The sequence below is a fragment of the Rhinoraja longicauda genome, chromosome 21 (assembly GCF_053455715.1).
Source record: "Rhinoraja longicauda isolate Sanriku21f chromosome 21, sRhiLon1.1, whole genome shotgun sequence".
NCBI lineage: Eukaryota > Metazoa > Chordata > Chondrichthyes > Rajiformes > Arhynchobatidae > Rhinoraja > Rhinoraja longicauda.
In genome coordinates this window covers 33,982,969-34,009,260 of record NC_135973.1, presented here as the reverse complement: position 1 = coordinate 34,009,260, position 26,292 = coordinate 33,982,969, and the positions used below count along the sequence as shown (strand labels likewise).

The 26,292-nt window shown below is 44.7% G+C and overlaps 1 protein-coding gene across 2 annotated transcripts in view; it reads left to right on the top strand.

The window, feature by feature from the left end:
* The window catches only part of shisa9a (shisa family member 9a), a 307,558-nt gene that overhangs the window by 188,182 nt on the left and 93,084 nt on the right, over positions 1-26,292 (top strand). Inside the window, exon 3 of one of the 2 annotated variants that reach the window (XM_078418301.1) lies at positions 10,485-10,535. The exons of the other annotated variant lie outside the window; for it this stretch is intronic. Within the exon in view, the coding sequence (XP_078274427.1) occupies positions 10,485-10,535 (51 nt within the window). The remainder of the gene's footprint in view (positions 1-10,484; positions 10,536-26,292) is intronic. 2 annotated transcript variants of the gene reach the window in all.

Genomic DNA, 26,292 nt, shown 5'->3' with positions numbered 1-26,292 from the left:
AAGGGATCAAAAGTACCATTAGCAAATTTGCAGATGATACTAAGCTGGGGGGTAGTGTGAATTGTGAGGAAGATGCAATAAGGCTGCAGGGTGACTTGGACAGGTTGTGTGAGTGGGCGGATACATGGCAGATGCAGTTTAATGTAGATAAGTGTGAGGTTATTCACTTTGGAAGTAAGAATAGAAAGGCAGATTATTATCTGAATGGTGTCAAGTTAGGAGGAGGGGGAGTTCAACGAGATCTGGGTGTCCTAGTGCATCAGTCAATGAAAGGAAGCATGCAGGTACAGCAGGCAGTGAAGAAAGCCAATGGAATGTTGGCCTTCGTAACAAGAGGAGTTGAGTATAGGAGCAAAGAGGTCCTTCTACAGTTGTACCGGGCCCTGGTGAGACCGCACCTGGAGTACTGTGTGCAGTTTTGGTCTCCAAATTTGAGGAAGGATATTCTTGCTATGGAGGGCGTGCAGCGTAGGTTCACTAGGTTAATTCCAGGAATGGCGGGACTGTCGTATGTTGAAAGGCTGGAGCGATTGGGCTTGTATACACTGGAATTTAGAAGGATGAGAGGGGATCTTATTGAAACATATAAGATAATTAGGGGATTGGACACATTAGAGGCAGGAAACATGTTCCCAATGTTGGGGGAGTCCAGAACAAGGGGCCACAGTTTAAGAATAAGGGGTAGGCCATTTAGAACGGAGATGAGGAAGAACTTTTTCAGTCAGAGAGTGGTGAAGGTGTGGAATTCTCTGCCTCAGAAGGCAGTGGAGGCCAGTTCGTTGGATGCTTTCAAGAGAGAGCTGGATAGAGCTCTTAAGGATAGCGGAGTGAGGGGGTATGGGGAGAAGGCAGGAACTGATTGAGAGTGATCAGTCATGATCGCATTGAATGGCGGTGCTGGCTCGAAGGGCTGAATGGCCTACTCCTGCACCTATTGTCTATTGTCTATTGTCTATTGTCATACGGTTGCCGGGGTGTCGCCTGTACGGTCGTGAGTCGTCTCCTCAGTCTCCAAAGAGTCGTACCCTCTTTCTGGTTGCCGCTGGATATTCAGAATGTTGACATTTTTTTCGGTGGCAGTGGGTTTGACACCAATGATCGTAGCTTGACGTCTCCTGACTTGGGCGCTGTCGTAGGTTGTCGCCAGGTGACGTAGGTTGTCGCTGGTGCTGACTTTGGTGAATTCCATTGACAACTACCTACGTCAACCGGCGACAGGTACCGGCATCAAAACCAGAGGCCAAAATGACGTGAATTGTCTTCAGTTGGCTTCAGTTGTCGCCGACAGGGTCGTAGCTTGCCGTAGCTTGTCGCGGGCGGACGTAGGTTGACTTCGGTTGTCGTAGGTTGTTGCCTGTGTGGTCATAGGTTGTCGTAGGAGCGGTCGTAGGTGGACGTCCTACTCGCGACGATTGGGTCGCCGGTTGTCGGTTGCTTGCCGTAGCTTGACGTCGACTAGGTGGTAGGTTGTTGTAGTTTGTCGTAGACATTGTCGTGGGGGGGGGGGGGGGGTCCAGTCACCGGTTTTTCGGCGACCTGCTACGATTATGACAGTCGCCGGCAGTCGCCTAAAAATCGCCTAAGTGGGACAGGCCTTAAGGAATGTTTCAGTTGATAGCTTCTTATCAGAACTTATAAAACAACAATCTAGCTTCAAAATAAATCTTCAGCTCGAAATGAAAAAGGTATCACCGATTATTTGTGCAGTTAGTTTATTCCGTTGGGTACAGAGGGCAGGACAAAGCAGACATCAGATAAACACAAAAGATATAGGGCTGTATAGGGTACAGCACAAAGTCCCCTTCCACATGTGTGATGCAAATTGTAGATGTTCCACAGCAGTCAGCTGTTGGCTAAATGCTGTTTACATTTCAAGTGCTGATTATTATACTGATGTTGGCATTATATTCAATCCTGTCTATTGTAATATAAAATAGTTTTGTTTGACAATGTGGAGGAGATTTTTGGGTAGATTTTCCTGGGACTGAACGCATTGCAAGTCTAAATCTAACATGTGTAAGAAGGAACTGCAGACGCTGGTTTACACTGAAGATACTGTAGGTACAAAAATGCTGGAGTAACTCAGCGGGACAGGCAGCGCCTCTGGAGAGAAGGAATGGGTGACGTTTCAGGTCGAGACCCTTCTTCAGACACGAAACATCACCCATTCCTCCTCCGTAGAGATGCTGCCTGTCCCGCTGAGTTACTCAGCCTGCTATCAGAGAGTCATAGAGTGATAGTGTAGGAACAGGCCCTTCGGCCCGACTTGCCCACACCGGCTAACAATGTCTCATCTACACTAGTCCCACTCGCCTGCGTTTGGCCCATATCCCTCCAAACCTGTCCTATCCATGTGCCTGTCTAAATGTTTCTAGAACATTGCGATAGTCCCTGCCTCAACTACCTCCTCCGGCAGATCGTTCCATACACCCACCACCTTGTTTGACAAGGTTACCCCTCAAATTCCTATAAATATTCACCCCTTCACCTTAAACCTATGCCCTTCACCTTAAACCTATGCCCGCTGATTCTTGATGTCTGTCTGTGACCAGTCATTGATGAGGGAAAACCATATCAGGTTGGATGGCTGAATGATCAATTGGTCCTAATAGCCTTCAGTCTCACTCTATATCTGACTTGACTGGTGTTGATAGGATCTGGACCGAACCTCTAATGACCTGTTAGTTTGATACTGACGACTGCCTATCCTGTTTGGGAAAGCTTATTCCTCTTCTCGACCAATCAGGGTGACACAGGGTGACCACCAAGAGCAAGCTTAAAAGGCCAAAGGTTAGTGTAAGTGAGATGATAATGGCCAAGTAGCTGAACTGATATTTCACTACTTCTGAGGAGATTAAGTTGGATTTAAGTCGGATAGATTTGTCTTATATTTTAGAGTCATAGGGTCATAGAGTGATACAGTGTGAAAACAGGCCCTTCGGCCCAACTCACCCACACCGGCCAACAATATCCCAGCTACCCTAGTCCCACTTGCCTGTGCTTGGTCCATAACCCTCCCAACCTGTGCAATCGATGTACCTGTCCAACTGTTTCTTAAACGATGGGATAGACCCTGCCTCGACTACCTCCTCTGGCAGCTTGTTCCATACACCCACCACCCTTTGTGTGAAAAAGTTACCCCTCGGATTCCTATTAAATCTTTTCCCCTTCACCTTGAACCTATTTCTTAAGAAGAGAAGTTCAGTTCAATATGGTTTATTGTCATGTGTGCCGAGGTACAGTGAAAAGCTTTTGTTGCTTGCTAACCAGTCAGCGGAAAGGCTGCAATATCTTTTGGATATCCTGACTAGATTTAGACCTCTGGAGGGAAAAGCAGCGGACAGTGCCAGAGCTCCTGTGTGATCATTTAAAGTCTGCATTTGGGGTGCTATGGACTGTCTAGAAGACGACATTTAGCAATAAAGCAAATAGGGAACTGATTATCAGGCCTTGAAGAGAATTAGGCCATGGTAGCGCAGCGGTAGAGTTGCTGCCTTACAGCGCTGGAGACCCGGGTTCCATCCCGACTACTGGTGCCATCTGTGCGGAGTTTGTACGTTCTCCCCGTGACCGTGTGGAATTTCTCTGAGATCTTCGGTTTCCTCCCACACTCCAAAGACGTACAGGCATGTAGGTGAATTGACCCTTCCTCAGACACTTTGTTGGGTCTCTGGAGAAAAGGAATGGGTGACGTTTTGGGTCAAGACCCAAAGAAGGGTCTGAGAAAGGGTCTTGTCCCGAAACGTCACCCATTCCTTCTCTCCAGAGATGCTGCCTGTCCCGCTGAGTTACTCAAGCATTTGGTGTCTATCTTCGGTTTAAACTAGCATCCGAAGTTCCTTCCTACACATTGTTCATGCTGTTCAACTTCTGCCTGTACATTTGAAAGAAGAGGAAATAAATTAGTGCTTCAAAAACTATAGAGAACAAAAGAACAAATGTCACATTTGATCGTGTCAACGGAGTAATATTACTGATTAAGATCCAACAGTACAGTCTGGCATCTTTTAAGCAGACATTTCTCTTGCAGGCTTGATACATAACTTTGCAATGCTGATTTAACTGTTAACCATTCATTAGGAAAGAAATCCTGCAGCATTACAGATTGTAAAATACTTGGCCTCACCGGGCTGAAGATGATGTGATCACAGTTCACCTGAACACTGAAAATGATTTTTATTGTTCAATAATCTTTGTTGTTGCACACCAAAATATACCCAGTCACACTAGAGCTGGAATCTGTGTTGTCGGGAATTTTGAGAATTGTAAGGAAAATGTGTAGGTTCTAGTTTGGTTAATCCCAGAGCTCACATTTACTGGGGAGCGCGATGCGATAACTGGCCAACACAGAATGTAGTTAAAGTAGCTACAGCTGAAGCAGTCTGCTGAAGGTAGACACAAAATGCTGGAGTAACGCAGCGGGACAGGCAGCATCTCTGGAGAGAAGGAATGGGGGACGTTTCTGTCTGAAGAACAGTCTGAAGAAGGGTCTCGACCCGGAATGTCACCCACTCCTTCTCTCCGGAGATGCTGCCTGACCCGCTGAGTTAATCCGGCATTCTGTGTCTATCTTCAGGATGAACAATGTTGCTGGACTGTATCTTTTACGGAACATTCTTAGTGCACTAAATCTTCAAGCTTAATATTCTTTGTCATTTCAATTGAATTGGGATGATAAATCTAATTCTAGATGAGGTGTCACGATGGGACTTTGAGCTAAGCATCGCTATTGCTGCTGCTTTATGTCATCTTGAACCTTGCTCCTCTGGAGTTTGCAGACCCAGCTGCTCCTTTGGGTTCAGTTTTGGCTTAGTTTAGAGATAGAGCGTGGAAACAGGCCCTTCGGCCCACCGGGTTTGACCCATTAACACTATCCTAGGGACAATTTATACTTATACCAGGCCAATTATCCTACAAACCTGTAAGTCTTTGGAGTGTGGGAGGAAACTGATGATCTGGGAGAAAACCCATGCGGTCACGGGGAGAACGTACAAACTCCATACAGACAGCACCCGCAGTCAGGATCCTACTTGGGTCTCCAGCGCTGTAAGGCAGCAACTCTACCGCTGTGCCACCGTGCTGCCTGGGAAATATTTGTTCTGCTCTGCCACTGTTGTAATGTTAACATCGTTCCTTTCCATTTTCACATTATCCACGACGCTTAAACACTGAAGTAGAAAGCTCTTCCCACTCCTTTTGTAACAGCACTGACATCAGATATTACTGAACCCCTGCTTCCCTCCTTGATGAGAACTAGGATTGTGGCAGGTCTCATTGATGAAGGTCAATGCAACATACAAGTGTAATATTGGAAGCTTGGTATGTGGCAGAGACTATGGCATGATAGTGCGTCAAGAGGCACTGCTGTATTTTCAAACATCCCACCCACCAAAATTGGAGTATTCACTTTTGGTGAATAGCTTTAGACGGGAGATGTGGTTCACCACAAGGCCTTGTCCTCCCATTCACTCAGACACTTCTACCCACGCGCATGTGGCTTTGGGTTAGCCAGCACGTTAGTCCTTGCGAGGCACTGACTTCCTGCGCCTGTTGGACCATGAACACATTGCAGCCTTGCCAACTTTCAGGCAAGCTCCATCCTCTTTCTCCCAGCCCAAGCTTTTTCAAGAAACTGCGTGAATGGTTGAAAGATTAATCTTGAGACTTCAGGAAACTTGAAGATGTTACAGAGTCATAGAGTCACAGAGTGATACAGTGTGGAAACAGGTCCTTCGGCCCAATTGCTCACACCACACTGGCCAGCATGTCCCACCTACGCCAGTCCTACCTACCTGCGCTTGGTCCATATCCCTCCAAACCTGTCCTATCCGTGTACCTGTCTAACTGTTTCTTAAACGATGGGATAGTCCCAGCCTCAACTACCTCCTCTGGCAGCTTGTTCCATACACCCACCACCCTTTGTGTGAAAAGGTTATCCCTCAGATTCCTATTAAATCTTTTCCCCTTCACCTTGAACCTATGCCCTCTGGTCCTCGATTCCTCTACCCTGGGCAAGAGATTCTGTGCATCCACCCGATATATTCCTCTCATGATTTTATTCAAGCATGTTGACAATGCTTTTTATGAATCTTCGGTGTCTTAAAGCCAAAGCAGTCTGAAGAAGGGTCTCGACCCATAACATTACCCATTCCTGCCCGTCCCTCTCAGTCACTCCAGCATTTTGTGTCTATGACAGACTTATTGAATTTGTATTGGAGAATTGGTGTTTATGCACGTAGGCAACTGGAACAGCTCTTCAGAAGAATCAGCTGCGATTTGTCTGCAATGGATTTTTTTGGGTCTTTTCTGTTCACATGTTTAGCCCTCCTGAAATAATAACTGGTTTCCAACATGGATGCTGCTTGACTGGCTGATTTGTTCCCAGCATTTCTGGTTTTGTTTCAGATTCTAGTTTTACTTGTTTTCTACTGCCCTCCTTCGCTGTGAATTGTGTTGCAAATGACAGTTTCAAGTGATTTATAAATATAATGTAAGGGAGAATGGTAATGATTTATATTGAGTATAATTGTGTGTGGGTGGCTTGGTAAGCTGGAAAATATAAAAATATATAAAATTTGAAACTTTATGATTTGGTAAAATAGCCATGCACATCACAAGATAAATAAAGATAATGTCTTAAGCACTTTTGAAAACTTGAAAGCCACCTTTAAATTTAACTGTAGGGAGAAAAAAAATGCAGATGCTGGTTTAAATCAAAGGTAGACACAAAATGCTGGAGTAACTCAGTGGATCAGGCAGCATCTCGGGGGAGAAGGAGTGGGTGACGTTTCGGGTCTCGACCGGAAACGTCACCCAATCCGTTTCTCCTGAGTTGCTGCCTGACCCGCTGAGTTACTCCAGCATTTTGTGTCTACCTTTAAATTTAACTGATTTGGTATTACATGATTTATTAGTTTTGAACGTAATATGGGTTGAAATTTTTTGAGGGGAAAATGCCACTTATGAGCCATGTGTGCATAGAATTAGAGATGAATATATAATCTGTGCTTGCTTCTTGAGCTGTGAACTTTGAATTGTCCATTTTCAATATATTGGTATCGATACTGGTCTATTAATGTTTTGTGTACAGTGGAAAGCTTTTGTTTGTATGTTATCCAATTAATCAAATATTCTTATACATGAATACAATCAAGCCCTGCACAGGTTTACAGGCAGAGCAAAGGAAAAATGCCAGTTTGTAGAATATCATTTTTCAGTATTGTAGCATTACTGTTCTAGAGAAAAAGTGAAGTGCTCACAATTGGGTAGGTAGGAAGATTGGGACTACATCCTAGCGTATGGGAGGGATGTTCAGAAGGCTGACACCAGAGGGGTAGAAGCTGTTCCTGCGTTTGGTCGCACATGCTTTCAAGCTTTTATATCATTGGCCCGATGAGAGAAGGAAGAAGAGGGAGTGACTGGGGTGAAAAATGGCCTGGATTATGCTGGCTGCTTAGCCACGGCAGTGGCAAGTCTAGATGGAGTCAATGGTGGGGACTCTACGCCATTGATTGGGGTGTGTACTCCACTACGCTCTCTGAAGTCAATAATTAGCTCCTTCATCTTGCTGGCATTCAAGGAGAGGATGTATGGGAAGGAACTGCAGATGCTGGTTTACAACAACGATAGACACAAAATGCTGGAGTAACTCAGTGGGACAGGTAGCATCTCTGGAGAGAAAGAATGGGTGATGCTTTGGGTCAAGATCCTGCTTCAGCCTGAGAGTCAGGGGAGATGGAGACACGGTGATAAGGTCTGTTAGGTGTGAAAACAAGACATCAAAGGGGATGCAGGTCAAGGGGACAGTCAGACTGGTTGGAGAACTAGGCAGGGGGAAGTGTGGAGAGAGAGGGAAAGCAAGGTTTACTTGAAGTTAGAGGTCAATATTCATACCACTGGGGTGTAATTTATTCAAGCAAAATATGAGGTGCTGTTCCTCCAATTTGCGCTGAGTTACTTCAGCATTTTGTGCCTATCTTCAGGGAGAGGTAGTTGTCATGACACCACTAAGCTATCTATCTCCTGCCTGTACTAAGTCTCATCATTGTTGGAGATTTGGCCCATGACAGTGGTGCCATCTGCAAACATGGCCGCACAGTCGTGAGGGTATAAGGAATCGGTGGAATTCTCTGCCTCAGAAGGCAGTGGAGGCCAATTCTCTGAATGCATTCAAGAGAGAGCTGGATAGAGCTCTTAAGGATAGCAGAGTCAGGGGGTATGGGGAGAAGGCAGGAACGGGGTACTGATTGAGAATGATCAGCCATGATCATATTGAATGACGGTGCTGGCTCGAAAGGCCGAATGGCCTCCTGCTGCACCTATTGTCTATTGTCTATAATATAGTCAGCAGGTGAGAACACATCCTTGTGGAGCATCCCAGAGGTTTAATTGTATAAAGGGAATCCCGATGATGGCTGGGCCTGTGGAGAAGGATCCATTGGCTCCATTTGAGTGAGTGGCAGCTGTTAACTGCTTGCAGTCACTGGAAAACAGGTTAGCGTTCTGAATTTGTTTGATTTACCAGTGATTGGATTACTGGAGGGAGCTTGGGAAAGGCGTGAACGGGGAAGTCATGTTTGGTGTCCTTCATCCAGCGTTTGCCTGTCAGACTTTGAACTCATATATCCTAAGAGGAAGACTTCGATCAATATAGTACCTTCTATGGCTTCAGGATGACAGCCAGTGAAATACAACTGGTCTGTACGACCAGTGTCAATTTTCATGGAGTAAAGTTGCAGAAAGCAATTTAAAGACATTTAGTCGGGCACATGGGTAGCAAAGGTTCACAGGGATATGGGCCAAATGCGGATAAGTGGGACTAGCTCAGACCGGCAATTTGGTCAGCATAGGTGTGTTGGGGCAAAGTATCTGTTTCCCTGCTGTACAATTGTAAGGCGCAGGAAGGAACTGCAGGTGCTGGTTTAAACCGAAGGTAGACAAAAAAATGCTGGAGTAACTCAGCGGGACAGGCAGCATCTCTGGAGAGAAGGAATGGGTGACGTTTTGGGTGGAGACCCTTCTTCAGACTGAGAGTCGGGGGGGAAATAGAAACAAGAGATATAGATGGGATATAGATACAGATTGTAAGCCTTGGGAACCTTAGTGTTCAGCTGACCATGGGACCTTTCAGTCCTCAGGCTGCGGGTTTAAAAGTAGGCATTTTTGCAGTGTGCTCTTGGATGTGCAGGCGTGGCTTGCGATGAAAGAACTCTGGGGTCATGCTAATTTACAGACATTTTGGGGAGCAGAGGTAGAGTTGCTGCCTTACAGCGCCGGTGACCCGGGTTCGATCCTGACAACGGATGCTGTCTGTACGGGGTTTGTACGTTCTCCCCATGACCTGCGTGGGTTTTCTCCGAGATCTTCTGTTTCTTCCCACACTACAAAGACGTACGGGTTTGTAGGTTAATTGGCTTGGTATAAAATGTAAAAATTGTCCCGAGTGCGTGTAGGATAGTGTTAGTGTGTGGGGGATTGCTGGTCGGTACAGACTCAGTGGGCTGAAGGGCCCTTTTCCACGGTGTATCTCTAAACGAAACCAAAAAAAAAAATTGTGGAAATCCCACTTTATGTTTGGAAAGTTCCCAGTTATATGAGGATACACAGTACAAAAATGATGGATGAAAAATCTATATTGGTGCACTCTATCCAGGGGCCCAGGAAGCTTCGTGCATGGTTTGCAATGCCGTCTGTTCATCTATGTTTTGCAGGAGCCTGTCTTTTAAATGCTCGGAATAAAGAGCTTAATATTTAATGAAGACTCTTGCCCATTAACCAGAATGCAGAAAGTTTCAGTTCAGTTCAGATTCAATTCAGTTTCAGTTCGGTTTATTGTCACGTTGTTGTACAATGATGAAACTTTAATAGGCAGAAACGTGCCAGAGGAAATTAAACAGAAAATGTTGGGAATGTTCTGCAAGACAGGCAACATTGTTGGCGAGAAGAACAGAGTTAACCCTTCAATGAAATGACATGGGCCTGAAATATGAACTCCATTCCTTCTTCCACTGGTGTGACCTGACCTTTGAATATTTAAGAAAATAATCACAGGAAGCACTCAGCAGATCTGGGATGGAAAGACTGGGATCTGAAACGTTAGATAGACACAAAAAGCTGGAGTAACTCATGGAGAGCAAAATGACAAATGTCGGTACTGCTGATTGAGAGGCGACTATTGATCGGACAGCAGTGAGAACTCTCCAGGTGTTTCCTCAAAGTAGTGTCATTGGAATGGAGTATTTAACTATATGCCCCAAAGATGGACACAAAAAGCTGGAGTAACTCAGCGGGACAGGCAGCATCTCAGGAGAGAAGGAATGGGTGACGTATCGGGTCGAGACAATTTCTTCATCTGCTGGATCTGATCTTTCATTCTGCTCCAAATACAAACGTTAACTCTGTTTCTCTTCCCACAGATGTTGCCTGGTCTGCTAATATTTCCTGTTTTTGTTATGAGCATTTAAGTATTTTCTGTTTTATTTCAGATTATCTGCATCTGCAGAATTTCCCATTTGCAACGGTGGCAGCAGATTTGGGTAATCATTTTCAATTTAGACCTTCAAACCTGACCCAAGTATAATTATTTACACAGTTAAAACCGTTTAACATACTCTACCAGCAATCTCAATGGTGAATAATTGGTATCATTTGTTTTATATGGTTTATGTATTGTTAATCTCACTGAATGACTCCATACCTTAGCAAAAGCAGCATCTAAATGTTTAATCAATATCTTTTTAAAAGCAATACATTTTAGGTAAAGCATTAATTTCACTAATTAAAGTTTAATAGCACCATTCATTAACATGCCAATTGATTAAACTTCTAGCCTGGATCATTGAACTGTCCAAAGAATATAGAAGGAATGATATCATAACACCATTGCTGCCATGTAGATTGTCTGCTGATTCTGATGTATCGTTCTCCTCCAAATACAAGTCCGAAAAACTGTGGGGATTATAACTCTCATTACGTGTAGAGTGAAGTTCAGAGCACAGGAGTTGCAATTGTAACATGCATATCATATCATATCATATCATATCATATCATATCATATCATATCATATCATATCATATCATATCATATCATATCATATCATATCATATCATATATATACAGCCGGAAACAGGCCTTTTCGGCCCTCCAAGTCCGTGCCGCCCAGCGATCCCCATACATTAACACTATCCTACACCCACTAGGGACAATTTTTTACATTTACCCAGCCAATTAACCTACATACCTGTACGTCTTTGGAGTGTGGGAGGAAACCGAAGATCTCGGAGAAAACCCACGCAGGTCACGGGGAGAACGTACAAACTCCTTACAGTGCAGCACCCGTAGTCAGGAGCGAACCTGAGTCTCCGGCGCTGCATTCGCTGTAAAGCAGCAACTCTACTGCTGAGCCACCGTGCCGCCCATATACATGACAGGCAATGTATTGCACCAGGAACCCTGCAGCTAGTAATCACACATAAATCACATTACAAGCAGAGTGGCATGAGCAGCTTCGACAGAACTGCCAAAGCTGCATATCACTCCTTCAGCAAGAAAGTCCTCTTTGGGGTAGGTTTGCCTCTGGGTTGTACATAGATGATGGGACTGTCACACCACACCTATGACAGACGATGCAACATCATACCATTAGATGTAGGCACCTGGTACAGGAACCGAGGGGGCTTCCTATGGCCATCTGGCTATTGAACACTACAACCTCCAAATAAGCTCGGAACTACATAGATTTTATGGCATTGGTCTTGACTTATAGCACTATTATTGTTTGTATATATGTATGTGATGTGTGTGTGTGTGTGTGTGTGTGTGTGTGTGTGTGTGTATCTATATCTATCTATCTATATAGTCTATATACACCGATCAGCCAAAACATTATGACCACTGACAGGCGAAGTGAATAACTATAGTGTAAGAAAATAACTGCAGATGCTGGTACAAATCGAAGGTATTTATTCACAAAATGCTGGAGTAACTCAGCAGGTCAGGCAGCATCTCAGGAGAGAAGGAATGGGTGACGTTTGTCACCCATTCCTTCTCTCCTGAGATGCTGCCTGACCTGCTGAGTTACTCCAGCATTTTGTGAATGAATAACTATATATCTATATATATATATATATTTTTTTTTTTTTATTAAAAAAAAAAACAACTTTTTTCTGCTTTTTATATTGTTTACTGAGTACTATGTTTACATATTCTGGTGTGTTGCTGCAAGTGAGAATTTCATTTTCTGTCTGGGCCATATGACAATAAAACATTCTTGCCTCTTGTCTCTCTTGACTTGGTAGCCTCCAGCTATACATCACAGCCATGGAGTACTGTGCATGGTATCCTTCTGTAAAAAAGGATATGTTAGCAGTTGAGGCACGGCAGAAAAAAAATCACTAGCTCATTTTTAGGATGAGAGGGTTGTCCTATTATGAATGATTAAAATATTTCGAACTGCACCCTTTGCAATTTGGAAGAATGAGAAGTTACTGAAACATGTAAATGTGCACAATAGGGTAAACATTGGAATGTTTACACGGGGAGCATTTTGAATTTGGGGATTTGCCTACGAGATAAGGGGACATCATTTAAAATTGAAATTCATCGAAATTTCTTCTTGCAGATGCTAGTGAATCTCTGGCGTTCCCTACCCGAGAGGGTTTTGGTTAATATTTTTTTGTTTAGTTTAGAGATACAGCGCGGAAACAGGCCCTTTCGGCCCACCGGGTCCGCGCCGACCAGTGATCCCCGCACATTAAGACTATCCTACACACACAAGCGACAATTTACACTTATACCAAGCCAATTAACCTACAAACCTGTACGTCTTTGGAGTGCGGGAGGAGACTGAAGATCTCAGCGAAAACCCACATGGTCATGGGGAGAATCTACAAACTCCATGCAGACAGCACCCGTAGTCGGGATCGAACCCGGGTCTCTGATGCTGCAAGCGCTGTAAGGCAGTAACTCTATCGCTACGCCACCGTGTAATCCAGGTTTTTGGTGATGAGATCACTGGGTATATTTCTAAAAGGTAGTAGATACGTTTTTAGAAAGCTCAGGGAATTGAAGGCTATGGGGAACTGGCACAGTAGAACAATGGAGACCTTGGGCAGATCAACCATAAATGAATGGAGACAGGCTTGAGGGGTCAGATAGCACACTCCCGCCTTCTTGCCAGAAAACCTTGGAGTTTTCAACTTGCTGCATCCACTCCAGGAGGGACAGACCATTATCTACACCACCTCACTCTCCAATAAAGCTTCTCCTGTAGCTACTTGTCATTAGGCCATACGTTCATCAGTGATAGGAGCCCATCAAGTCTACTCCGTCATTCAATCATGGCTGATCTATCTCTCCCTCCTAACCCCATTCTCCTGCCTTCTCCCCACAACCCCTGACACCCGTACTAATCAAGAATCCATCTATCTCTGCCTTAAAAAATATCCATTGACTTGGCCTCCACAGCCTTCTGTGGCAAAGAATTCCACAGAATTCCACAGAAATTCCTCCTCATCTCCTTCCCAAAGGAATGTCCTTTAATTCAGAGGCTGTGACCTTCAGTCCTGTTGTGACCTCCAGTCCTGACCTCTAGAACGCTTGTGAAACGAGTTTGAGCATTGCAATTTCCCAGCAGCACATTGCGTTTGAAAGCGTTGTGCACGTGGACAATCATGATACAATTCCCTGTCGGCATCTACGGGTCTTGCCTTTCAGTGAAGATCCGTCTGGCTCACGAATAATAACGTTGCCCTTCCTGATAAAATCTCTAATCTGTGGCATTTTGCAATGACCCCTCGCTACCCCTCTGTGACTATTACCACAGTTATCAGAATGTGGAGTCGTCAAACCAACATGGGAATCAAACACGACCACAGAATGACTGCCACGACGGAGACACATTAATCAAACTGAAACAGGGATAATCCGAAGTATCTAGTTTCACTCACTGATTCCCTCCAAAGACGAATCTAAGCACTTATCCAGTTTCTTAAATGCATGTGATAAATGCAAAATTAATCATGTTCTTGGGCTATGCCAGATTGTCAATTTATCCACTCAGCTCTGCAGTAAGATATCTGTGGATCTCAATAATTCCCTTTTATTTCACATAAGGATTATTCCTGATAGTCCCGCCAATGTATACGAAATGTAAAAGAGAAAGAATAAGGGCATCACGGTGGCGCAGCGGTAGAGTTGCTGCCTTACAGTGCTTGCAGCGCCGGAGACCCGGGTTCGATCCCGACTACGGGTGCTGTCTGTACTTAGTTTGTACGTTCTCCCCGTGACCTGCGTGGGTTTTCTCCGAGATCTCCGGTTTCCTCCCACACTCCAAAGACGTACAGGTATGTAGGTTAATTGGCTTGGTATATGTGTAAATTGTCCCGACTGTGTGTCGGATAGTGTTAATGTGGTCGGTGCTGACTCGGTGGGTCGAAGGGCCTGTTTCCGCGCTGTATCTCTAAAACTAAACTAAACTAAACTAAGCTAATCAATGACGAAGTGCGACATGTTTCTGTTTGAAACAAATATGTCCACGTGCTGGGACTATGCATCGCAGACTGAAATATAATTTCATACAGACTTCACGAAGCAGAAAGAAAATCCTTGCTGTTTTTATGCTGTTGATACCAGTTGGAATCGTGCAGACAATTGAAAGTTGCACATCCCATGTTGATCATCAAATGCCAATACCACAATGCTCAGTAAACCAGGCATGATCAAAGCATTTAGTTCCAACATGTGAACTGTTCAGTAACTCTTAATGGAGCACCTTTAAGAATGCTCTCTTCAATTTGATGATTAATAGATTATATAAACTAGAACAAGCCTCACTAGCTGTCATCAAATCTATTTCTTCTCTAAGTACCTCTCTGATTCATATGACTCAGAAATAATAGACTAGCATTCTTCCTTACCCTGCACTACATATTACCAGCTCAAAGTTTTATCCCTCTGCTAGACTATTAGCATGAAGTTCAGCATCTTCAGAATTATGTTTTTCTCTAAAAAATTCAAGGAGAGAAAAAGAAATGATGAAATTCATATTCACCCCCTCAGCACCAGGGATGAAAACAATAGTTAACTTTCCTAGTGAGCAGACGATGATCAATCTGAATTATTGCAGCAGTCAATCCACTCAAGCTGGAGAGGTGAAGCTATGCACCAGCATTTCTGTCCTGCAGTCAGTGCACTGTAAGCAGTAATCACCTTGACACATCGTGGCTTCAAAGTATCAGTACTAATTCAACAAGCAATGACAATCCCCCTCCATATTTTGGGCACCATATCTGAGGAGGGACTTGCTGGCTCTGGAGAGGGACCATAGGAGGTTTATACAGGAATGATCCCAGGAATGAGTGGGGTTGACTTCTGATGGCACTGGGCCTGTGGTTTAGAAAGATGAGGGGGGACCTCATTGAAACTTACCGAATAGTGAAAGGCTTAGATAGAGAGTGGATGTGGAGAGGATGTTTCCACTAGTGGGAGAGTCTAAGACCAGAGTTCATAGCCTCAGAATTAAAGGACGTTCCCTTAGGAAGGAGATGAGGAGGAATTTCTTTAGTCAGAGGATGGTGAATCTGTGTAAGGCTGTGGAGGCCAAGTCCGTGGATATATTTAAGGCCAGGGTAGATAGTACGGTTGTCAAGGGTTACGGGGAGAAGGCAGGAGAATGAGAGGACGAGATAGATCAGCCATGATTGAATGGCGGAGTAGACTTGATGGGCCGAATGGCCTAATTCTGCTCCTGTCATTTATGACCTTACGACCTTTATGGACCTCCTCTGTAAATGTAGACAACGGACCAATCATTCTGGTTATTAACAGTGAGCACTGGGATAGAAAGCAATGAAGCAAGTGGCTTTCTGGCTCCAATACTGATATTTTGCATGTAATATTTGGTAAACACTGGTGGGAGAGTCTAAGACCAGAGTTCATAGCCTCAGAATTAAAGGACGTTCCCTTAGGAAGGAGATGAGGAGGAATTTCTTTAGTCAGAGGATGGATCTTACCTGGTCTACCAACACCATCACCACAGTAAAGAAGGCACAGCAGAGACTCCACTTCCTGAGGATCCTCAGGAAAACCAACCTGCAGGAGAAGCTCATGTTGTCCTTCTATCGCTGCTCCATCGAGAGTGTGCTGGCATACTGTATAACCACATGGTATGCCAGCTGCTCAGAAAAGGACAGGAAGGCCCTTCAGAGGGTCATCACGACGGCCCAGAAGATCATCGGCTGCTCACTGCCCTCCCTGGAGCACCTGTTCAGCCTACGCTGCCTCAGTAGAGCAGGCAAAATAATAAAAGATCCATCCCACCCCGGCCACCGTCTGTTTGTTCATCTGCCCTCTGGTCGACGTTTCAGGTCGATCAAATCCCGAACAAACAGACTTAAGAACAGTTTTTACCCCAGGGCCATACGAGAACTGAACACTACCTTTGCACTAGGCAACACCGTTAAAAAATCTTGTACTTAATATAATTGTATTTATGTATTTATTTGTTTTTGCATTTATTGCATATATGTTTGTACGCACCGTCAGGATTGGCTATTTTTTAATTTCGTTGTACTCGTTGCAATGACAATAAATGAATATTATTATTATTATTATTATTATAATTTAGAAATTACCACCTTACTGACTATCATTGGCAGAGGGTATCCAAATAGTCCTCTGTTATTAGGCTTTTATTCAATGTTCTAGCACCTTATATTGAGGAGAGGTGTAAGAAAGAATTGCAGATGCTGGTTTACACCAAAGATAGATACAGACTACTGGAGGAACTCAGCGGGACAGGCAGCATCTCTGGAGAGAAGGAATGGGTGACGTTTTGGATCAGGACCCTTCCTCAGACTAAGAGTCAGGGGAGAGGGAGACATAGAGGTACGGAAGGGTAAGGTGTGAAAATGAGAGATCAAAGGGTCTCAACCGAGAAGGTCACCTATTCCTTTTCTCTAGAGATGCTGCCTGACCCGTTGAGTTACTCCAGCCTTTTGTGCCTGTCTAAGAGTTCAAACGTATGTGTTCATGCCCTGTTATTCCCTGCATTGTGGTTAAGAATATTGAATTGGATCTTCTTGGGCCCCGACCAGTGTTGGTGCAGAGAGCTGACCTCACAGGCTCCACACCTTGGAGTGAGGCATTCAGGTCTCAGATCCACAGATCCACAGATTCACCACCCTCTGACTAAAGAACAGCGTATTAGGCAGCACCAGGCGGCACGGTGGCGCAGCGGTAGAGTTGCTGCCTTACAGCGAATGCAGCGCCGGAGACCCGGGTGCGATCCCGACTAAGGGTGCTGTCTGTACGAAGTTTGTACGTTCTCCCCGTGACCTGCGTGGGTTTTCTCCGAGATCTTCGGTTTCCTCCCACACTCCAAAGACGTACAGGTTTTTAGGTTAATTGGCTTGGTAAATGTAAAATAATGTCCCTAGTGGGTGTAGGATGGTGTTAGTGTGCGGGGATCGCTGGTTGGCGCGGACCCGGTGGGCCGATGGGCCTGTTTCCGCGCTGTATCTCTAAACTAAACTAAACAAGGCAATGTTTTGGGTCAGGACCCTTCTTGAGGCCTCAGTGATGACTAGGCCTCTGATGATGCAGTGAAGCCTTGTCCCTACATCCGTTTCCAGGCCTTGAGAGTTTCTGCATGGATCTTTGCCTGGCATCAAAGTTTGTGGTTTAACTCAGTGATTTTAAACAAATCTCTGCCATTTAGAGTCTTTAAAAACTACTAAACTGATAACATGTATTAAATAAAAATGTGTTAGGCATGTTTAAAAAGGTGAACGTTCTATTACCTAGTTAAACATAGAAGAGTACAGCAGGGGAAGAGGCCCTTTGGCCCATAATATCCATGCTGAACATGATGCCAGGTTACAGTAATCTCCTCTGCCTGTAAAATGGTGCCGATGCCAGACGACCCTTTACATGCTGGTCCCAGAAGTGGATCTACAATCATTCATTACAATCGCTCCACTGTTTAAAATCTTTATTTACACTGTGAACGTCTTGATTGTAATCGTGTAGTCTTTTCGCTGACTGGATAGCACACAACAGAAAAAGGTTCTCACTGTACCTCGGTACATGTGACAATAATAAGCCAAACTAAACCAAACGTGATCCATATTCCTTCATTCCTGTACACCATTGTGCCCTACCTAAAAGCCTCTTAGTGCTACAATTTTGCCTGCCTCCACCACCAACCCTGGCAGTGTGTTCCAGCTACCCACCGCCCAGTGTAAATACACTTGGCCCACATGTCTCCATTAAAATCAGCCCCTTTCACCTTAAAAGAAAACTCAAAGAAAAACTGATCGAGGACAGGATTAGCAGTCACCTGGAGGTAGATGGGTTAATTCACTCAGCAGGTGGTGGGTACATGGAATGAGCTGCCAGAGCAGGTAGTTGAGGCCGGCAGAATAACATTGAAGACACTTGGACGGGTGTATGGATAGGAAAGGTTTGGACCAATATTGGCCAAATGCAGACAAATGGTAGCTTAGATAGGGCATCTTGATCAGCATGGATAAATTGTGCTGAAGTGTCTGTTTCCATGCTGCATGACGCTAATTAAGGCAATGGTATGGATTTGTTCAGGCTAAATGATGTTTAACCAATTTGGATTTGAATTTAATTGCATTTGAACTGAATTGAATCAAATTGAATTGAATTGAATTGAATTGAATTGAATTGAATTGAATACATTTTATTCGCCAAGTATGTATACATACAAAGAATTTTCCTTGGTGCTTTGCTCGCATGTATGAATGAATGAATAAGTTTATTGGCCAAATATGTGCATATACAAGGAATGTGCCTTGGTGCTCCGCTCACAAATGACAACACAAACATACAGTTAACAATTACGAATAAAGCATAAACACATCAAAACGATAAGGATACAACATGATATACAGTAAATAATTAAGAATAAAACATTGTAATTTACACATGTGAAGAGTTTATGGAAGAACCATACAATCTGAGATTGACTTCCTGTGAAATGGCAGTGGAACCTCTTGGAACGGTTGTTAGACACAATGGGCTGGAGTAACTCAGAGAGACAGGCAGCGTCTCTGGAAACAGTTGGCCACAGCCTGTCAGGATCATCTCAGTGGGCTGTATTTTTATTCATGCCGCGCTTGTAAGTGTAGACTGCGCACAAAGTGAATCTGAATCAGTGTTGTGAGTATACCTTGCCTGCACACAGTGGGGAATGGACCTGCCATGGTGCTGTGGATCTGTTTAGAACAGATGTTTGATGTTGTTATTGCAATATTGAGCGCCGTTATGTGAGAACAAGACAGTGAGGTCCTAGAACAGGAAGGCAGCTCTTAAACAGGCAATCCTTAACTATCACTTTCTTTGTCGTTACTTTTTTGCCTATCTTTCATTCATTTGTTCCATATCTCTCTACATCACTGTCTCTGTCTCTCGTTTTCCTATCCGCTGAGTCTGAAGAAGGGTCTCGACCTGAAATGTCACCCATTCCTTCACTCCAGAGATGCTGCCTGTCCCGCTGAGATACTCCAGCGTTTTGTGTCTATCTTCGGTTTAAACCAGCATCTGCAGTTCCTTCCTGCACTTAACCGTTAGAAGATAGATACAGAGTGCTGGAGTAACTCAGCAGTTCAGGCAGCGTCTCTGAAGAAAAAAACATGGGTGACGTTTCGGATCGGAACCCTTCTTCAGACCTCCAGTCCTTAACTAGTGTCAGGTGCTGCCCCTGGATTGACAGTCGTGCTCAGGTCGACCAGGTTTCGATGTCATTTGTAGGTGTGGCTTTATATTTTCAGGAGTTGTGACCACTCCGGTCCTTGCTGTAGTTGTTCTCTTCCACTGCACTGATTTTCACAGTGTATATGAGGATTCTGCCTCACAACACCTGTCCCATCACACCTAACAGGTGTCAGGGGTTATGGGGAGAAGGCAGGAGAATGGGGTTAGGAGGGAGAGATAGATCAGCCACGATTGAATGGCGGAGTAGACTTGATGGGCCGAATGGCCTAATTCTGCTCCTATCACCTATGACCGTATGACCTTATAACAGTAGGCCATTTAAATCTACCACGCTGCTTGTAGCAATGGTTTCTATGTAGTGCTGGGCACCTACAATGCCAGGATATTGTGCATGTGTTTCTTCTAACACAATTCCTGAAATCATCGGCAATTATTACCTGTAATGGTGCCAGAAACAGGGATTCACGCCATCTAACTGTAGAACAGTTTATACTCTCTAAGTGTCAGAAAATCCCTCTGTCGCACTTATCCAACATTATAGGGTTTATACAGCACAAAAACAGACCTTTCAGCCCACCAGGTCCATGCTGGCTATCATGCACCCATCTTTAATGATGTAGTTTACCGGCACTTGATCTGTAGCCTTCTATGTTTTGGCTACATGTCAAGGGCATGGTTTTCATCATAACTTATGACACATTAACTTTCATTATTTATTTTTTAAATGCCGTCTGTCCCTAAAAATAAAATCTGAAGAGCTCCAAATGTCAATGATGAGTTTCAACATTGGAATTTCAGCACCAGAAATTCTGTTTCCCATTATACCCATGTCCAGGAAAGCCATGGACATTTCAGGAGAGTGGAGTTGTTTACGAGGCAAACTATGGTTCAGGACAGCTGTCAGACCTCACTCTGTGCCATAAAGTGTAGATTGCATCGACAATAGCCAATAGACAATAGACCCGAAACGCCACCCATTCCTTCTCTCCTGAGATGCTGCCTGACCTGCTGAGTTACTCCAGCATTTTGTGAAATAAATACCTTCGATTTGTACCAGCATCTGCAGTTATTTTCTTACATAGACAATAGACAATAGACAATGGGTGCAGGAGTAGGCCATTTGGCCCTTCGAGCCAGCACCGCCATTCAATGTGCACAAGGCTGATCATTCACAATCAGTACCCCGTTCCTGCCTTCTCCCCATACCCCCTGACTCCGCTATCTTTAAGTTTCATAAGCAACAGAATTATACAAATTTCAGCAGGATGTTGCTTCACAATAGTGCTTTACCAATTCAGAATAATATCAGCAGAAATTGAGAAATATTTATGATGACTTCTAGCAAAATATATTATCCATTTTGTGGCTGCTGAGAATATCTGTACACTTTCCTTGACCGATAATATTTATTTCATTCAAGCTAAAGGAGTAAAAAAAAAGAAGCAAAGTGCTGGAGTAACTCAGCGGGTCGGGCGGCATCTCTGGAGAACATGGATTGGGAACATGTTTTGGGTTGGGACCTTTCAGACTGATTGTCGGAGGGGAGGGGGGGGGGGAAGAAAGCTGGATGAGAGGAGGGGCCAGGACTAAGCCTGGCAGGTTATGATACAGCTGAGGGGGGAGCTGGTAGGCAGCGGACAAAAATGAAAAGATAGATGTGAGACAAAAGGATTAAAGACGTGAATTGTGAAGCTGGAGGAAGGATTATAAGAGGAAGGGGAAGGGGAAGGTTAGTAATGACTTACAATTGGAGAACTGGATGTTCGGCTACCTGAGCAGAACTTGAGGTGGTGTTTCTCCAGTTTGTGTGTGACCTCACTTTGGCAATGGAGGAGGCCCAGGACAGGAAGATTCACCTTCCTCAGAGAAGATTCACCTTCCTCCCTCTGCAACTCCTTGGTTCACTCATCCCTTCCCACCCAAACCAACCTCTCCCCAGGAACTCTCCCCTGCGACCGCAAGAGATGTAACACCTTGCTCCCACATCTCCTCCCTCACCTCCATCCAGGGACCCCAGCAGTCCTTCCAGGTGAGGCAGAGGTTCACGTGCACCTCCTCTAACCTCATCCACTGTATCAGGCGTTCCTGATGTGACCTCCTGAATATTAGTGAGGCCATGCATAGATTGGCGGCACGGTGGCGCAGCGGTAGAGTTGCTGCCTTACAGCGAATGCAGCGCCGGAGTCCTGGGTTCAATCCTGACTACGGGTGCTGTCTGCACAGAGTTTGTACGTTCTCCCCGTGACCTGCATGGGTTTTCTCCGAGATCTTCGGTTTCCTCCCACACTCCAAAGACGTACAAGTTTGTAGGTTAATTGGCTTGGTAAATGTAAAAATTGTCCCTAGTGGGTGTAGGATAGTGTTAATGTGTGGGGATCGCTGGTCGGCGCGGACCCGGTGGGCTGAATGAGCCTGTTTCCGCGCTGTATCTCTAAACTAAACTAAACTAAACTCAGCGACTGTTTCGCCAAACATTTGCGCTGTCAGCCAGGGCGTATGAAATCTCCCAAACCATTTAAACTCCTCTTCCTGACATACTGACCTTTCTGATGGGAACATTGAATTCTCCAATTTAAGGTAACCACAAAACCTTCCCCTTCCGCTTGTCTCTGCTCGCCTACACCCCCCCCCCCCCCCACCTCCTGTCCCCTCCGCCCCACCTGGAATTGCATCTATTTCTCCACTCCCCCTCCCTTTCCCCTTCTTTCCTTCCTCTAGCTTCACAATTTGCAACTCTTCATTCCTTTTGTCTCACACCTTGTCTTTTCATCTCTGGCTTTTGTCCACCAACTGCCTGTATCAACCTATCACCTGTATCAACCTATCACCTGTATCAACCTATCACCTGTATCAACCTATTACTTGCCAGACTTTGTCCTACCCCGCCTCTCTTCTTTCATGTTCTTGTTCTATGTTTGTATAAAACTTGAGAGTCTTCAAGGTACAACACAAGTCTTTATTACATTAACTCAATGCTGGCAGCAAGACAACTAAAACGGCTGCAACCACACGATCTGCTACAGCACTGTTTTAGAAAAGCAGCAACTGCAGCTCTTTGTATCCAAACCAAAGGAATATATTTCAAGAAGATAGACACAAAATGCTGGGGTAATTCAGCAGGACAGGCAGCATCTCTGGGAAGAAGAAATGGGTGACCTTTCGGGTCGAGATCCTTCTTCAGACATTGTTTTTAAATAGTTACTCACAGTGGTGCTCTCATTGGCATGTGATACCCATCCCCAATGGAGTGAGTGGAGTGCTGGAGTGTTTTGGATAAAATCAGAGTGCGAAGTTTGGAGGCATGTATCGAGCAGATCCAATACGAACGGCTAACGTTCTTCCCTGAAGGGGATGAGTGAACCTGTGGGGCTTTAAGATGATCTGGCAGTTTCACAGGCACTGTGACCAATGCCAGGTTATCAAACCAACAATGATTTATTGAAATGGCACAACACAGTGGCACAGTAGTTGCTTGCAGCTCTAGTGACCTGCAATCGATCCTGAACTCTGGACCGGCTGTGCAGTTTGCACATTCTCCCCATCACACCATAGGTTTTTTTTCCCCCAGGAGGTCTTATAACCTCCTACGTTACAAAGACATGCTGGCAGGTTAATTGCCTGCTTTAAACAACCCGTTAGCGTAGGTGGGTGACAGGAAAATCAATGTACCTGCCTCAGGTATGTTTAGGAAGGAACAAAAAGCCGGAGTAACCCAGCGGGCCAGGCAGCATCTCTGGAGAGAAGGAATGGGTGACGTTTCGGGCCGAGACCCGGGTCTGGGGTCTTAGTAAGGGTCGAGACCCCAAACATCAACCATTCCTTCTCTCCAGAAGTGTTGCCTGTCCCGCTGAATTACTCCAGCATTGTGTGTCTGCCTCATGTTGGTTGATGGGCACATTAGAGGGAATAGGTTACAGGGCACAAAATGGCGGAATGGGACAGATGGATTGCTCTGAAAACTGGCATAGGTTGGATGGGATGAATGTCCTTCAGTAAATATGTTGAGAAGTATAATTCTCTTGCAGATAGAATTTTATTTTTCATTGCCATCAGTCCTGGGCTCTGGAGTATTAGTCCAAACAATACATTATGCTTCTGGAAAAAGACAAATTTACCTGCAGAAATGAGTCATTCAAATATTTAGCGTCCTCTTATTATTCAATATAATAGTTTAGAAGGATGAGGGTGGACCTAATTGAAACTTACAGAACAGTGAAAGGCTTGGATAGAGTGGATGTGGAGAGGATGTTTCCACTAGTGGGAGAGTCTAGGACCAGAGGTCATAGCCTCAGAATTTAAGGATGTTCCTTTAGGAAAGAGATGAGGAGGGATTTCTTTCGTCAGAGGTTGGTAAATCTGTGGAATTCTTTGCCGCATAAGGTTGTAGAGGTCAAGTCAATGGATATATTTAAGGCAGAGATAGATAGATTCTTGATTAGTACGGGTGTCAGGGGTTATGGGGAGAAGGCAGGAGAATGGGGTTAGGAGGGAGAGATAGATCAGCCAGGATTGAATGGCGGAGTAGACTTGATGGGCCGAAAGGCCTAATTCTGCTCCTATCACATGACCTTATGACCTTATGACCAATATGATGTCTTTCCTTACACACTTATGACATAAGCTGTAATGTTGCCACGTGCTATGCTTTGCATCAGGTAAGTTATCTATAACTAAGCATATCAATATCTAGTTGAACTAGCATGAAGCACATTGGGAGATCGCCAGGCTGTGTTGGCATCATTTGTAGTAGAGCTTTCTTTGCACCTGATCTGTAAATAGGAATTATTCTGAGAAATATACACTGATAATAAAAGTATAAAAATAGCAGTATGTGTGGTTAGTAGTCACTAATTTAATGAATTCCCTCCTAACAGCTAATACAACTTATCAAAAATGTGGGGGGGAAAAAATCATTATGCAGCTATCCAAACATTATAAATGACACAGGTGGCTGTTAGTGAATTATAGACATTACGTGATTGAACAGTAGAGCTAAGGAGCAGGGACTTTCTAGAATATCGTGTGACAGGTTGTGGTGACAGACCCACAGGCTGCAATGTGCTGCTGTTGTGATCCTTTGACTGGCATCATGAGGTGTCTCTTCACTGTAATTTATAGAGGCCACGCTGTTCTGTTCAGAAGCAAAATACTGCAGATGCCGGAAATCTGGAAGAAGGACAGTAAATGCTGGAAGTACCCAGCAGGTCAGTCGGCATCTATGGAGGGAGGAGAAGAATTAACATTTCAGATGTATTAGAGTGTGGTAACATAGTTGGTCAACTTATTACATGCACATTACACTTATTATATTAGATAGTTTACTTTAGATAGTTCCTCTGTCCCTCTCTTCCCCTCCCCCTTCCCAGTTCTCCCTCTATCTTCCTGTCTCCACCTACATCCTTCCTTTGTCCCGCCCCCCTGACATCAGTCTGAAGAAGGGTCTCGACCCGAAACGTCACCCATTCCTTTTCTTCTGAGATGCTGCCTGACCTGCTGAGTTACTCCAGCATTTTGTGAATAAACACTTATTACATTGTTCATCTTAGACCATCTGTACTATGTGCAGTAACATTAAAAGCACCTCTCACTGATTACCAGTTTCTTTCCTATAATTAGGGAATAATGCTACTTCCAGTTTCTGTTTCACCTTGGTTATGTGCTAATAAAGCACAGTTATGTGCTTGAAAGGACACACCACCACACACGGGAACAGCATCTTCCCCTCTGTTATCACACTTCTGAACGTCCCTTCCATGAGCTATGGTCGATCTTCCAACCCACCTCACAGCAGACATTGGACTTTTTCTTTCGGAAGGAGCGCTGCCCAGAGCTGCAGGAGAGTCGGAGCGGTCTTCCCACCTGCTTCCTGCAAAGACTCTATCCCCTCCTCCCAACTCCTCCGAGTACGCCGCATCTGCACCCAGGATGAGGTGTTCCATACCATGACATCCGAGATTCTTTAGGGAGCAGGGATTCCCCTCTCCCATCATAGATGAGGCCCTCACTCGTGCCTCCTCGGTGCCCTGCAGCTCTGCCCTGTTGTGATATTGCAAGAACTACTTTGTTGTATCACAAGGACTACTTTGCCCGCGTAGTAACATGTATATATGAGAATGACGTGATATTGGTGGGCATTCTGGTTCCAGGTGGCCGTGGAATAAATAGCCTGGATTTAAGCTCCAGCTTTCAAACCTTCAACATTTTGTCACTCAGGGATGGCCGAACAGTCCCAAGCTAGACAAGGAATTCCCTTGTGGTCAGTCCAGAGTCATAACAAAGGTATAACAGATACCGGACCACAAAGTATCCCCCTCCCCCTAGTCAGAGTCAACCTAGTCATCTTTCACCCAATCAGCCGTCGCACACAACACACAATCCTCTGACATTTTTGCCACTCACAACGGGATCCCACCATGAATCACATTTTCCCATCTCCATCCCTTTCCTCCTTCTGCAGAGACCGTTCCCTCCGCAACTCCCTGTCTTACTTTTGTACTAGGTCTCCTCCATGGTCAGAGTGAGGTTCATCGCAAATTGGAGGAACAGCAGCT